General features: G+C 48.5%; 1 protein-coding gene across 1 annotated transcript in view; it reads left to right on the top strand.

Moving 5' to 3' along the window:
* DCDC2C (doublecortin domain containing 2C) overlaps positions 1-13602 on the top strand; it is a 140101-nt gene that overhangs the window by 67336 nt on the left and 59163 nt on the right. The window contains 3 exon segments of the mRNA XM_074406589.1: positions 259-385; positions 3363-3463; positions 12277-12345. Of these exon segments, the coding sequence (XP_074262690.1) occupies positions 259-385; positions 3363-3463; positions 12277-12345 (297 nt within the window).

Below are 13602 nucleotides of genomic sequence, written 5' to 3' on the forward strand. Positions count from 1 at the left end.
GTTAGAAAGTGGATTAATCTCTGCCTTGCCAAGGTCCTGGGAGGGAGAGAGAGAATCATGTTTGCTGCTTTTCAGCAGGGAATGCAAGTGACAGAGTAGAGGAGGCTGTGTTTGAAGTGAGGCTTCTTGGCAGTGCCTGTGCTTCCTCCTGCGCTTTCTCGGAAGAGCCCGTGTCTTCCCGACCACAGAGAGAGCCTGGTTGGGCTCCTTGTATCCCGCTCTTCCTAATGGACTTTCTCTTCTTCATTTGTCCTGTAGGTGGATTCCAAAGGCCAAGAACCTCGTACATATGATGGCATACCCCCTAAAACACAGGATTCTGTTTATCATGCCAAGGAAGAAAAGAAGAAAACATTGGTAGAACCTTTAGTCGAAAGGGGCGCAGGTGACTTGCAATTTCTTCTACTGTAGGCAGTTCGAAATGTTACCAGCCTAAGAATGTGGGATTTTTTTTTTTTTTCAGAAAAAATTTTATACTCCAGAAATATTGTTTGACTTGTAACTATCTGCTTTATTAATAAAATGTTCAGCTTGTAGGTAGGTCAGTTGTGGGCAGAGCAGAAAAACAAAATTTCACTGCCGAAGGCGATGGGATTCCCTAAGTAGGGGCCTCCAAGATAAATACAGTGTTTCAAATCAGTTTCCATCAGGACTGCGGATCTTCCCCCTGAGGACTGATGACATAGACAGCCACACACAAATCTATCTTTTGGGAGAAATACGAAGATAGAAACCACCTAGATTGTTTAGCTATACTTCTTGAGTTTAGGAGATATTTAAAAGATGGATCTTCAGAGCTGGTTTTCCAATGAGGTAATTTAGAAAGTGCTCTTACATCTATTTGCTACCACTCTGCTACCATTACTAACTCTTACTGAGCTCCTACTGGGTGCCCAGCTCTGAGTAGGCACTTTCAGGTCCTGTCTCATTTATGTGTATGTAGGATTCTTAGTAGGAGACTGTGAGTCATGTGGCTGGTTATGGAGGAAGCAAGGTGGTTGGAGAGGCTTTCCTGCGCGTCTCTGCAGCGGCTGAGGCTGAACGTTTTTGGAAGTAGTTTTTCCTAAACACCCTTCCTCCCATCTTGGCTTCTTCTTTTTGTTTATTTTGAGAGGGTATCTTGTTCTGTTGCCCAGACTGGAGTGCAGTGGCATGATCTCAGCTCACTGTGACCTCCAGCTCCCGTGTTCAAGTGATTTTTGTGCCTTAGCCTCCCAAGTAGCTGGGACTACAGGCACCTGCCACCACACCCAACTATTTTTTATATTTTCAGTAGAGACAGGGTTTTGCCATGTTGCCCAGGCTGGTCTTGAACTCCTGATCTCAAGTGATCTGCCTGCCTCAGCCTCCCAAACCGCTGGGATGACAGGAGTGAGCCACCACACTCAACCCGCTTTGGCTTCTGTTACCTTCTGACACCTCTCAGGTTTTCTCCGCTTTGCACGCTGATGACCTCTTAGCTCATTCCCTTGCTCCTCTCTCTACTTCTCAGCTGTAAATCTGGATATCCCCTAAAGCTTCCCCCGGCTCATTTCCCCTCCTGGCCCTTCCCACTTCACAACGAATGCCCAGGCCATGGGGAGGCGAGGCAGGTGCATGAGTACATAGGTTGGAGAGTGGCCTATGTGCTCATACATGTAGGGTTAGGGTTACGGTTAGGGTTATGGGGTTATGAGGCTATGAAGCAGGTGTGTGAGCATGTAGGAGGCAGATTGGACAGGCGGCTCTTAGATCAAAGCCTGCTGAACCCACTCCACTTGACATATTACTATATATCAAGAGTAATAGAAAATTTGATTACTGCATATAATATTTCTTCCTTGGCAATGTACATCCTACCCAAGCAGCGGGGGCTGGCTCGCACCCAGGCCTTCCATCTGGGAGGCAGCCTGGTGCTAGGATGTGGCTGTAGATCCCACCTGTGGCCCTCGCAGAGCATGTAATTGTGGCCCAATTCCTTATTGACTGTAGGCATAATAAGTTTGTTTGGGGATCGCCATGAGCTTTAAATATCGAGTGCCTGGGACACAGTGGGTTCCCAATGAATGTCACTTCCCCGTCTCCCTCTCACCTTCCAATCTGTCACCCATAAGAGTAGGGGCTCCTCTGGCTCAATTCAGGACTCTAGGGTCAGTTCTCCTGGGGCTGAGGGCTGGGAAGGGGGAGAAGGGTGAGAATGGACCAGGTGAGGGTGAGGCAGGCCCAGGACACATGGCTGAGAAATGAATGGGTCTACATCAGAGTTTCTGGTTTTGGATGATCGTGCTTGCCAGTGGCCACAGTACTATCTTTTCGGACGTTGAAGGAACTGGCTGGCTGATTTCTTTTTCTTCTGCTCTCACCTAGTGCTTCTATCAGGGTGAGAATCACCTTTTCAAGAATCTTGGAATTTTATAAGCATTTAACGCATCTAATTGTGATGCGATTAAAATGATTTCTAGCAATCCATTAAGTTAGCTGCCTCATAGTGCACAACTTTAGCACCTGGTTGTTTGAACTCTGCTGTAAAGTAAGAAGCAACAAAGCTGTACTCTTCTCCTCCTTCTCCTCCTCCTCCCACTCCTCCTCCTCCTCCTCCTCCTCTTCCTTTTCCCCTCCTTTCCTCTCTCTCTCTCTCTCTCTTTCTTGCCTTCAGACAGAGTTTCGCTCTTATCCCCCAGGCTGCAGTACAATGGTGCGATCTTGGCTCATTGCAACCTCCACCTCCCGGTTTCAAGCAGTTCTCCTGCTTCAGCCTCTCGAGTAGCTTGGATTACAGGCTCCTGCCACCATGTCTGGCTAGTTTCTGTATTTTTAATAGAGATGGGGTTTCACCATGTTGACCAGGCTGGTCTTGAACTCCTGACCTCAGGTGATCCTCCCACCTCCACCTCCAAAAGTGTTGGGATTACAGGCGTGAGCCACTGAGCCCATCCAAAGCTGCAGTTTCTTAAAATTTATCCTATTACTTTGCTGTCCAGTGGGGTTACTTTGCATGTATTTATTTCTAACTGAATTAACTGGCCACAGGCTTGTTGGACAGAGGTCTTCCCTGTATTTCATCTCGTGGACTGACTACGGTGGCAGGTGGCCACAGCAATCCCATGACCTTCAGGGTCCAGGGCCTTCATGGAGACAGAGACAAAAGCAGATGGGGCTAAAACTGAGACCACCATGCCGAGTACCTCGGCAGATGCCAACAGGAAGGGCGAGAGGGAAACGGGGTGAGGCGGACAGCGTCTGGGACCCCTGGCCAGGTGGCCTGCCTGACAATGCAGGAAGCTCCAGGATGCCCAGCTTTGTAACTTGGGTTTGGGTCAGAAAATACGCAGTGGATTCCAGTTTCTCCATGGGTTTGGAAAGTTTGTGTGATTTTTCCCCAGAAGGTGACGTGTATAAAGCACCAACTCCTAGCAAGGAAACGCAGGGAGCGCTAGAGGTCAAAGAGGACGGCCACGTGCAGCTGGAGGTGCCTGTGGACCAGGTGGGTGTCGGGGGCTGAGGTCCTTGGGCTCTTCACTCCCTTCCGTCAGCTCCTGCCTGCCTCAGCGTCATCCTTAACCCCCTCCCTGCAAATTCTCTTTGGACTCGAGAATGTTCTTCACCCCTCCTACTTAGAGACTGCTCATCTCAGATCCTGTGTCAAGCATTCTCCTGTGTGCCCACCTCCCCAGCAGGTTCTGCTGGAGCGACCCCTTTTAACACTTCACTGTGTGTGACCGCAAATTTGGCTTCATCATTATTTGATGCTTGTGTCTGTCCCTCGCTAAGCTCCTAACTCTGTAAGGAAAGGGGCTGGCTGCCTCGCTCACCACTGGGTCCTGTACTTTGCAGAGTTCCTCGCAGGAGGGAGGCCTTAGTAGTTTTTGTGGAGTGACGACTGACTAATGGAAGAAACAGTGTGATCCGATGGCATGGGTGTGGAGCCTCGAGCCTGTTTCCTTATCCACAGATGGGGGTGCTGTCTCTGTGCAGGCCCGTGTGTGGCCTGCGTGTGCGGCCAGTGCTGGTGCGTGGTGGACGCTGGGGCACCGTTCCCTCCTCCTGGCCGCAGGGAGGAGCGGGGAGCAGGGTTCTGAGAAGGGGTGCAGTCAGGCCGGGGTTCCAGCCCAGTTGTGCACCTGGGTGAGTCTCCAGGACTTGGGCAGACGGCAGATTGTGCTCGATGATCTCCCAAGATGCACGGCTTTGTCTCCACCACCCACCTGAAGGCAAAACAAGCACATTTCCAATTCTTAGTTTTTGAGCGAAGAATGTGTATTCTCTGAAAGGTCAATACTAGCATTAGAGTTTCATTTTTATGGAACTCTGAAATCGATGGGGCTCCACCCCTGCATGAAGCAGCGACTCCCGCTACACAGGGGACCACCCCACTCCTCTGTCCGGGTGGATCCTCTTACGTTTGGCAATTTGTTTTTTAACTTCTGCTGTATTTCTTATTTTCAGGGGCACATTTGAAAAATGTTACGGACCTCATCTCAGTATTCTAGCTTTTCACTTCAGCTCTGGCATTTTGAATACCTTTCCTGTGAGTCCTGTCGTATCTGCTAAATTCCTAGTAATATTATTTTCTCTTTTCCTCGACATGACAAAAGTGACTAAAATATTTGATTTTCCTTGAAAACACGAACTAACAGTTAAAATATTTTGTATTGCCCACGTAAGAGTTTTCTAGTGATGAGGAAAGTGGGGCGTTTTACGCTGCTGTATGCCACGTGTACCCTTGTCACTAGAACATTGCTGTGGCTCTCTGGCTTGCAGACTGAGTGTGTCCAACACAAGTTTTCAGCGCAGGTGGGATCCTAGGACGGCAGGAACTGCTGTCATAGCTGCTCGCGTGTAAGAAACATGTTCATAAGTTCTGGTTGCCGGCGATTTTGATTTCCTTGTATTTGAGGTGTAGTGACTTCAGTTAGCCCACACTCATGTGACATGAGAGGACGGAAGAGGGCCGGCAGGTCCCTGGGACACTCCACCCACCAGCCAGGAGAAGGAGGGGCTTCCAGAAAGAGTTTTCTGTGTAGCAATTCTCCATACCAGGTAGGGCAAAGTCTCAGTGAATGGAATTTTCTTGCTGTCAAGTTCTGTGGCTTTGAGCGACACAGAAACAGACTTTCAGTCATGATGGTGTCTGTGGACATGAAGACCTCCTGAGAGTGAGCTGGGTCCTCCCTCTGCATCCTCCGTGCGTGGCGTGGCGTGTGTCAGAACGGGAGCAGAAAGAGCTGCTGTCAGCTGGGATGCTGGGGTTAGCTGAGTGCAGGGAGGACCTTTCCTGCACAGCACACCTTGGCAGGGTGGGAGGGGGACGATGACTCAGCTTATCTCCCACTCAAGTCCTGACATGCAGCAGATGTTCCAAAAAGGTTTATGAAATCTGACAGAAATTGATAGGAGAAAATCCCATGCACTTGACCAGCAGAGGCACAGCATGAGGCTCAGGCTGTGTAGACAGAGCGGTGTTGCCCAAACTGCGTTCTGCATCATCGAAGGAGGTCCCTGCGGAAAGCGCACATGGGAAGCGCCCCTGTCATCTCTCTCCTTGGGGGAATCATGGTGCACATTAGTGTAGTAATTGTTTCCGAGACATCCTAGAGTCAAAAATTGTATATGAGCTTTTGGTGAATCCTAATTATTTCCCCACGAACCTTTTCTTGCTGGGACTCTCATGACACACAGTTTAGGCCCCGTCTGTGTGCTGTTGTCTGAGGACCTCCTTCCTTCCTGTGGAGCAGGAACATGGGATGTGGTTCCTGCAAACCCTCTATTCCTGGGGCGGTCATGGCCTGGGTGTGTGGCCGCATCCGAGCCGTCCCCGCCTGGACAACTGTGCACGAGGGTGGCTGCCTGGCTGCCTGGCCCCACTCTGGCCTGTGCTGCACGCTGGGCAGGCTCTTGGCTCTGAGTCAGGGGGTCTGGCATCCCCATGGACACAGGGAAGGTGCATATATCCATGCCGTCAGAACTTTCCAGGCCATTAATAAAGACAGTTTGGCCCCGATAGTATGCCTTGATGGTGCTGACTTCTTAGTAACCTGGAATACTGTCTCTTGTTTTTGACTAATTGGTTTTAACTTTGTGGGTTAGCCTGAGCGCCTCACACGCTGTGTGTCCTGTGTCTGCAGTATTATGCTTTCTCCAGTGTAGTGGTGCTGTAAAGATAAAATATTACCAAATGTAGCATCCCAACTAGTACATGTATGAATTTGGAGTCAAGCCTTCTAGACTGAAGAAGGGAACCTCGAGAATGCAGAGTCCTCGAAATTCCAGGCCGTAGCTTCGAGGTCAGTGATGCTAACTGCACAGCATCCGAGCATCCCTGGAGAGAGCATCGATGTGGGAGGATGCTTCGGTTTTCCTGTGGCAACTTCGGTATCTGTCACTAAAGTCTCATTGTCAGGTTTGGATACATGAAGGATGCGGCCCGTTCTTGGCCCCTGCAGAGGGAGGGGCCTCATATTATGTTTATGATTTGTGATGATAAGTAAGACTTTGACTCCGCAGCCCCCTTTCCTGTCACCTGTCCTTTATTCCAGTGTCTAGGAACTTCTCTCAGTACTTGTAAGTAATTTCTGGAACATCTCATAGCTGTGCAGGCAGGACAGAGTGGAGCCTGGCGTCACTGAGTATGGGCAGGGAGGGTCGGAGGCTCAGCTGGGAAGCCAGGTCGCTGGGGGTACTGGGTGTTGGTCTTCCTGACAGTGCAAGATGACTGTTCATTGTGCATTTTGACCTGTACTTGGATTTCTAGAATGTTCTCATTTTTCTTGTCTGGTCTTCAATTTTTTTTTATTTATTTACTCCCAGAACAACACATACTTTTAATCATACCAGTCACTTTTCTGTCCTCCAGCTTCGGTTACTCGAGTCTCTATGAACTGAGACCCAAGGGATTTCTGCAGAGCCCGTGGCTTACCTGCAGGCATTGGGAGGTTCACACTGGCGTCCCAGGGCTCCTGGCTGTCTGGAAAGCTCATCTGTAGCACAGACTTGACACGGAGACCCTCACAGAATTCTGTGAATGCCCATCTGTGGCTCATGAGAGAATCAAGACTGGGGTTCTGCATTAGGGAAGAGGTACCTTGAGTCAATCCAGTGAGCTCAGTTACCTGGGTCATAAAAGCGGGGAAGCTTCAGAGTCACGGAAACTCATTTGTCCTGAACCAAGTGGTTGTGAAGAGAACGGAACACTTAGCTTGTGGGAACTGGAATGGGAGGGAGCAGGAGGGAGAGGGTGGCGGCGTGGGAGCTCCGGGGCATGGCCGGCTGTCAGAGAGAGGGCAACTCACTGCTGGTGTGGCTTGGATAATCGCCAATCTTTAACGACACTTTTTTCCCCCCTCCTAGGATGCATTCCCTCCTTTCTTGAGTTTTTATTTTTAAGAAATTATAATTTATTTTCAGACTTTTGTTTCCCTTTGGTTATACAGCAGGTAGTGTATCCCCTTGGCATCTACCCCTCCCCCACCATTTCCGTCAGCAGAGGAGTTTGGAGATGGGCAGAGGTGCCTGCCCTGTGTGCCTGCTGCCTCATAAGTTTTCATTCTCAGAGCGCGGTGACGTTTTACACTAATGTCTCAAGTCATGTTACCCCAGTGTTAAGGAACACATTTTTTGCAGTTATAATCCATGCAAAAAATGGCACCCAGGTGTTAAAACGTGAATGTTGAAATTCTGATTTAAGTACTACATTTTAACAAAAGCAATGTCTTCTGACAGTGATAAGATTATATTTATTTTTGTAACTACTTTACGAAGGTGGGGAAATGTGTATAATCAGAAGCCCTGCCGAGCCCAGGACACTCACCTGCGATTCCTTTCTTGGGGAAATCATCTAGAATTTACTCTGAACATGGCCAATTCTGTGTTAGCAGAGCAGTCTTCATCATTCCCCAGGTGGCAAGTAGGCTGTGTGAACCCCAGGTCTCCAGCTGAGGCAGGAGAAGCAGGGTTTGACTGAAATCACAAAAGATTGAGTCCATTTCTACTCTTCTAAAATGTGGTTATTTTTAGAGAGTCTCAAAGAGTCAGTGCAAAAGGGGAGTATCTTTCCTTGATCCTCAAATAGCAACTAGGGCAGTGCCCCCTGCACCGTGCCTCCCGGGGGTGGATGCATTTCCCTCCGGAGAAAGAGATGAGAATAAGTCACCCACCAAAGTGAAACCAAAATAATTGGGACTAATTAGGAGAAGGTCAGTCTAAACTTGGGTAATCTGTGAATTGTTTAATTAGAAAAAACCTAGTGAAGCTTTAAGGCTTTGGCACTTTTCAGTGTGTAGAGTACCTCAGATGGAGGCCACCTGGGTCCTTGGGGTATGGCTTTAATGAATAAATTAAAAGTATAATTAGCTACTATATCTGTACAGATGTTTTGGCTATGAAGAATGGGAAACTTGAAAAGAAGTGGCTTAATAATCAGGAACATTTATCAGACCACGGAACAGAAGGACTCAAGCCTTCTGTGTGGGAGAGGCTCTGGGGTTGGTCCCCCTGAGCCTCGGAGAGTAGCTGGACACCCTGTTCTTCCACTGCCTCCCTCTGTGCCTTCACCTTTGGCCTTGGGGTTGTCTCCTCGTGATCTCGAGGTGGCAGTCTCTGCTGGCACACTGAGACATGTGAAATCTGGGGAGAGTAGAGAGACTGTGCCATTTAAACAGGGAGGAAAGGTTTTCCCAGGGACTCCTCTGAAAGTTACTGCGTGTCTATGCCTATCTTGTCCCTAGCCAGGGAGAGGCGATTGACCTCTGGTGGTTTACAGGAATCAACCTTTACCTCTCGTGTCTGGAAAGGAGACCAGCCACTCCTGGATTTTTTTTTTTTTTTTTTGAGATGGAGTTTTGCTCTTGTTGCCCAGACTGGAGTACAGTGGTGCGATCTCAGCTCACTGCAACATCTGCCTCCTGGGTTCAAGCGATTCTCCTGTCTCAGCTTCCCAAGTAGCTGGGATTGTAGGCATGTGTCATTATGGCCAGCTAATTTTTTGTAATTGGTAGAGATGGGGTTTACCAGGTTAGTCAGGCTGGTCTTGAACTCCTGACCTCAGGTGATCCACCTGCCGCTGCCTCCCAAAGTGCTGGGATTACAGGCTTAAGCCACTGTGCCTGGCCGATTTTTTTTTTTAAGTGAGGAACAAGGTGAGGGTGGCTGTGAGCCAGGCAGCTGTTAGTGTCTGCACAGGATGTTTAATCTGTGCCATCTGCCCCTTCTTCATCATAGAAGGAGAGGTCTATCCTTTCCTACCCATATCTCCCCTCCTCCCAGACGCTGGACCCTGTCCCACTCAGAGCCTCTCAGGAACTGCGTGTCATCAGCAGCTTAATATTTCTCTTTCTCTTCTTGGTATCTGCAGCTTCTCCCATGCCCAAGTCCTTCTGGCTGGCATGTGAGCACGCTGAAAGCACTCTTGTTATGAATAAAAACGCCTTTCCCTTGGTCTCAGTCCTCTCGGAGCGCGTCTCTCTCCCCTCCTGCATGGAGCCGATCTGCGGGGAGTGGCGTCTCCTCACCTTCTCCATTTTCTCCCCTCTTCTTCTGCCTCTAGTGGCACAAAACAGCTTTTCTGCTCCATGCCACCAAACCCAACACATTCCTCAGTTCTTGTCGTACAGGACCTCCTCCACCCATTGGCACTCCTGGCCGCTCTTTCAGTGTTCTCTTCCTTTGGCAAGAGCATCTTCTCAAAGAAGACTCCTGACTTCCTTCTCTCCGGCCACTTCTTGTCCTTCTCTTAGGCTTCTGATCATCTCGCTGGCCGTCAGATGCCGGTGGTCAGCAAGGATGAGGGCTGGGGCGCCTTTCCCTCTCACTCTGGACATCCTCTCTATGATACAGAATTCTATATCGCCGTGGCGTCAGCGTCTGCGACCTCCAGGAACATATGCACCTCTGCCGAATTAATGTGTCCCGTGATGTCCTAAGACACTGAAGCTCAGCAGAGGAACAGTGCAACCACGGTCTCCTTCCCCTGTCCTTAGACCTTCTTCTTGTCCTGTCTCCATGTGTGAATGACACCCAAATCTGCTCAGCAAGACAAAAGAGAAAGGAGGTATTCCTGAGACTGACCTCTTCAACACTTCCATATTCAGATCTTGGACTCTGTCAGTTTTACCTCCTAAGCGTGTCTGGAATCTCTGCACCCCTCTCTGCCTGTGTTACCGTCGCTCTGGTCCCACCTAGCTTCCTCTCTTTGTTAGATCAGTGCTGTCACTCCTGCTTTGCATACACTGACCCCCAGCAACTTTGAAGTTCAGTGTTTCTTCTTGCAACAGGGCACATGCTGTTCCATGTGCCAGGCATGGCTTTTCCTTCTGGTTTTGTATATTAACATTGTTTCATCCTTCAAATTTTACCTTAATAGTCAATTATTATTAAATGGTGGTCTCCCATATTTGTTAAATTCTATTGTATTCTCTTTCTGTTCCATGTACCTCTCCTTGTAGCGCCTGCCACAGTTGTTTTGTTTGTGTAACTGTTTAATTGCTATCTGCCTTCCCTATTAGACTCTCACCTTCTCGAGGGCCATGTTTGTTAGTACTCACAATCACTTGTGTCTTCTGGCACTGTGGTATTCAGTACGGCAGGTCTCCTCGATATCCTTGCTGAGTAAATGAATAAATCAGTGATTGACATCACATAGATTATTCTTTAAAATAACATGCTTTTAATTGACATATTGATTATTCTTTAAAATAACATGTTTTTGATTGACATGATATTGATTCTTAGATAACTTTTAGAAAAGCTTATTTTTCTTTTATTGCATTTTAGGTTTTGGGGTACATGTGAAGAACATGCAAGATTGTTGCATAGGTACACACGTGGCAGTGTGATTTGCTGCCTTCCTCCCCATCACCTATATCTGGTATTTCTCCCCATGCTATCTCTCCCCAACTCCTCACCCCTCACTGTCCCGTATTTCTCCCCGACAGACCCCAGTGTGTGATGCTCCCATCCCCGTGTCCATGTGTTCTCATTGTTCAACACCTGCCTATGAGTGAGAACATGCGGTGTTTGATTTTCTGTTCTTGTGTCAGTTTGCTGAGAATGATGGTTTCCAGGTTCATCCATGTCCCTACAAAGGACACGAACTCATCATTTTTTATGGCTGCATAGTATTCCATGGTGTATATGTGCCACATTTTCCCTGTCCAGTCTATCATCGATGGGCATTTGGGTTGGTTCCAGGTCTTTGCTATTGTAAATGGTGCAGCAGTGAACATTCGTGTGCATGAAAACTTACGTGGTTTGAGCACTCCCCATAGAGTTTTATTTATTGCGACTGCTTTTCTACATAAGCTATCGGAAGATAGTGCTCATCCAGGTTTGGTCTGGGCCGATGGGACCGGCCACACTGAAGGCACACCTACACGTTTGCCTCGCCGCGGCACTCTGTCATTGCATTCAAGGTCAGCTGGCAGGAGCCCTTGGGTCTTTATGGCTCATTATGAACGACAGTTCTTTTGCTCTGTCACGTGGTGAGAGTGCACTTCTCTACCCACTTTGACTCAGGGTGGCCGTGCCACCTGCCTTCCCTCGTGACAGGTGAGTGGTCCCAGGCAGGGGCATGAAGAGCCAGCATGTGATTTCCCACACCGCATCTTCTCTTCCTTTGCAATCAGGAGGCGTCGGGGCCTCCATCGGTGGGTTTCCTGAGTACCGTGAGGCCAGGACACCCCCAGCCAGCTGTGGCGGCGTGCAGCACGCACACTTGGTTCGCTTCTTATTGCAGCCTCATCAGCCTGTCCTGACAGCTATGGAAATATAAAGGAAGTTGGTCCTGGAGAGTCTTTTCTTTGGCCACCGAACCACCTGCTTCTCCCCAGGAGCAGAGAGAGGCTCCAGGACACAGACTGGGACAGATTCTTGTCTTCTGCCAGTGTGCCATGAAAACTAGGAATAACCGTGGCGAGTGAGAACCCCCTGCTGTGTGAGGAGTGAGGTCAGGCAGGCTGTGGAGGGCACCTGCTGACCGGGGAGCAGAGGGCCCTGGGCAGGGTCCTCACAGTGCCCTGAGAATTACAAAAGCACCTGCTGACCGGACCCTCTGGAGCGACCTTGTCACTCCTTATAAGAAAGATGTTTCTCCAGCAGTTTTACCAAGCAGGCTGGCATTTTGCTGGTGGAACCAAAGGCAGAAATGCAGAGTGGACACCATTCTGTATTTGGAGAAACTGCAGTAATTTCCCTGGCTCTACCCATGGCAGTGGTTTAGAAGGTTGCACTATTTCACGTGCTCTCTGATCTTTTAAAGGAGTTCGACGTAAGTAGTTGATAAAGTCTGCTGTATTTTCTCCCCAGAGACCAGCTGAGATAGTTAAAGAAGATGAAGAGACATATGAGAACACCACTGATTTTGAGGGCAACAAGGTGAGTTCATTTGTTTTGTTTTAATGGCCTTGATCTAAGGCACTTAACACATTGAACAGAACTCACGTGTGGTGGTGAAAGGATCCAGGATCACAAGTCGGTTCTAAAGCACCGACCAGCACAGAATTGGAAGCGAGTGCCTTTCCGAGGCAGGCCGTGGCCAAGATCAGGTTTCCTGTGTGCCAGACAATTACATGGATCATTTCAATCGCATCTATACCTGTCCTAATTACTTTCCACTGTACTTCTAGTCACAAACCTAAAAATGTTTCCCAGAAAGTTTCAAGATAACACTTTTAGTAGGGAACGTCTGGGAAGGTGAAGGAAGGCAGCAGGTATGCAGGTGGCTGTGTGGTGTGGGCATCTGCGGCGCTGGCTTGTGTGGTTCGAGGTGCAGCGTCAGTAGCCGGTCCCGCTGGCCAGCGTGAGGGTGAGGGCTTGCGGTGCACCTGCGCAGATAGCAGCAGGAACCAGCGCGGGACGCTTGGCTTGCTCTTCTTCCTGTCTGGGTGTCCTGGAAACTTCCTCCACCCAGAGAGTGTGTGTCTGTGGTCCTTTATGAGATTCTGCAACACATCGTCCACATAAAATATGTGTATTGGGAAAACAGAATTTATTTTAAATATGCATTTTTTTAGCTAAGAAGTAGACTTTGAGGACCTTGTTTTCAGAATTCTGTCTCTGGATCTTTATTTTTGTTTCAAGGTAACCTCTTAGTATTTTTGGTTTTGTTTTGTTTTGTTTTTGAGATGGAGTCTCGCTCTGTAGCCCAGGCTGGAGTATAGTGATGCAATCTCGATCTCAGCTCACTACAGCCTCTGCCTCCCAGGTCCCGGTTCAAGTAATTCTCCTACCTCAGCCTTCCTAGTAGCTGGGATTATAGGCACGAGCAACCATGCCTAGCTAATTTCTATATTTTTTTTTAGTAGAGATGGGGTTCCACCATGTTGGCCAGTCTGGTCTTGAACTCCTGACCTCGTGATCCAAAAGTTTGGCCACAGGCAGGAAGCTGAAGGTAATTGGCTTTAAAATTTGACCCACTTTTTGAGGACTCAAGAACAGCAAGCATTTTATATGTATTATAATAGCTGCAATAACAATTAAAAAGGAGCAGGACTCAATTAGCCCTTGCTGGCCGGTAGCCGCAGTGAGCTATCCCTGCTCTCAGTGACCTGTAGTTCACTTGGCATTTCATTTGTACATTCATTTGACAAATCGATCACATGACATTTATTTGATATTGATTATATTAACATT

The sequence above is a fragment of the Saimiri boliviensis genome, chromosome 1 (genome assembly GCF_048565385.1).
Source record: "Saimiri boliviensis isolate mSaiBol1 chromosome 1, mSaiBol1.pri, whole genome shotgun sequence".
NCBI classification, from domain to species: domain Eukaryota; kingdom Metazoa; phylum Chordata; class Mammalia; order Primates; family Cebidae; genus Saimiri; species Saimiri boliviensis.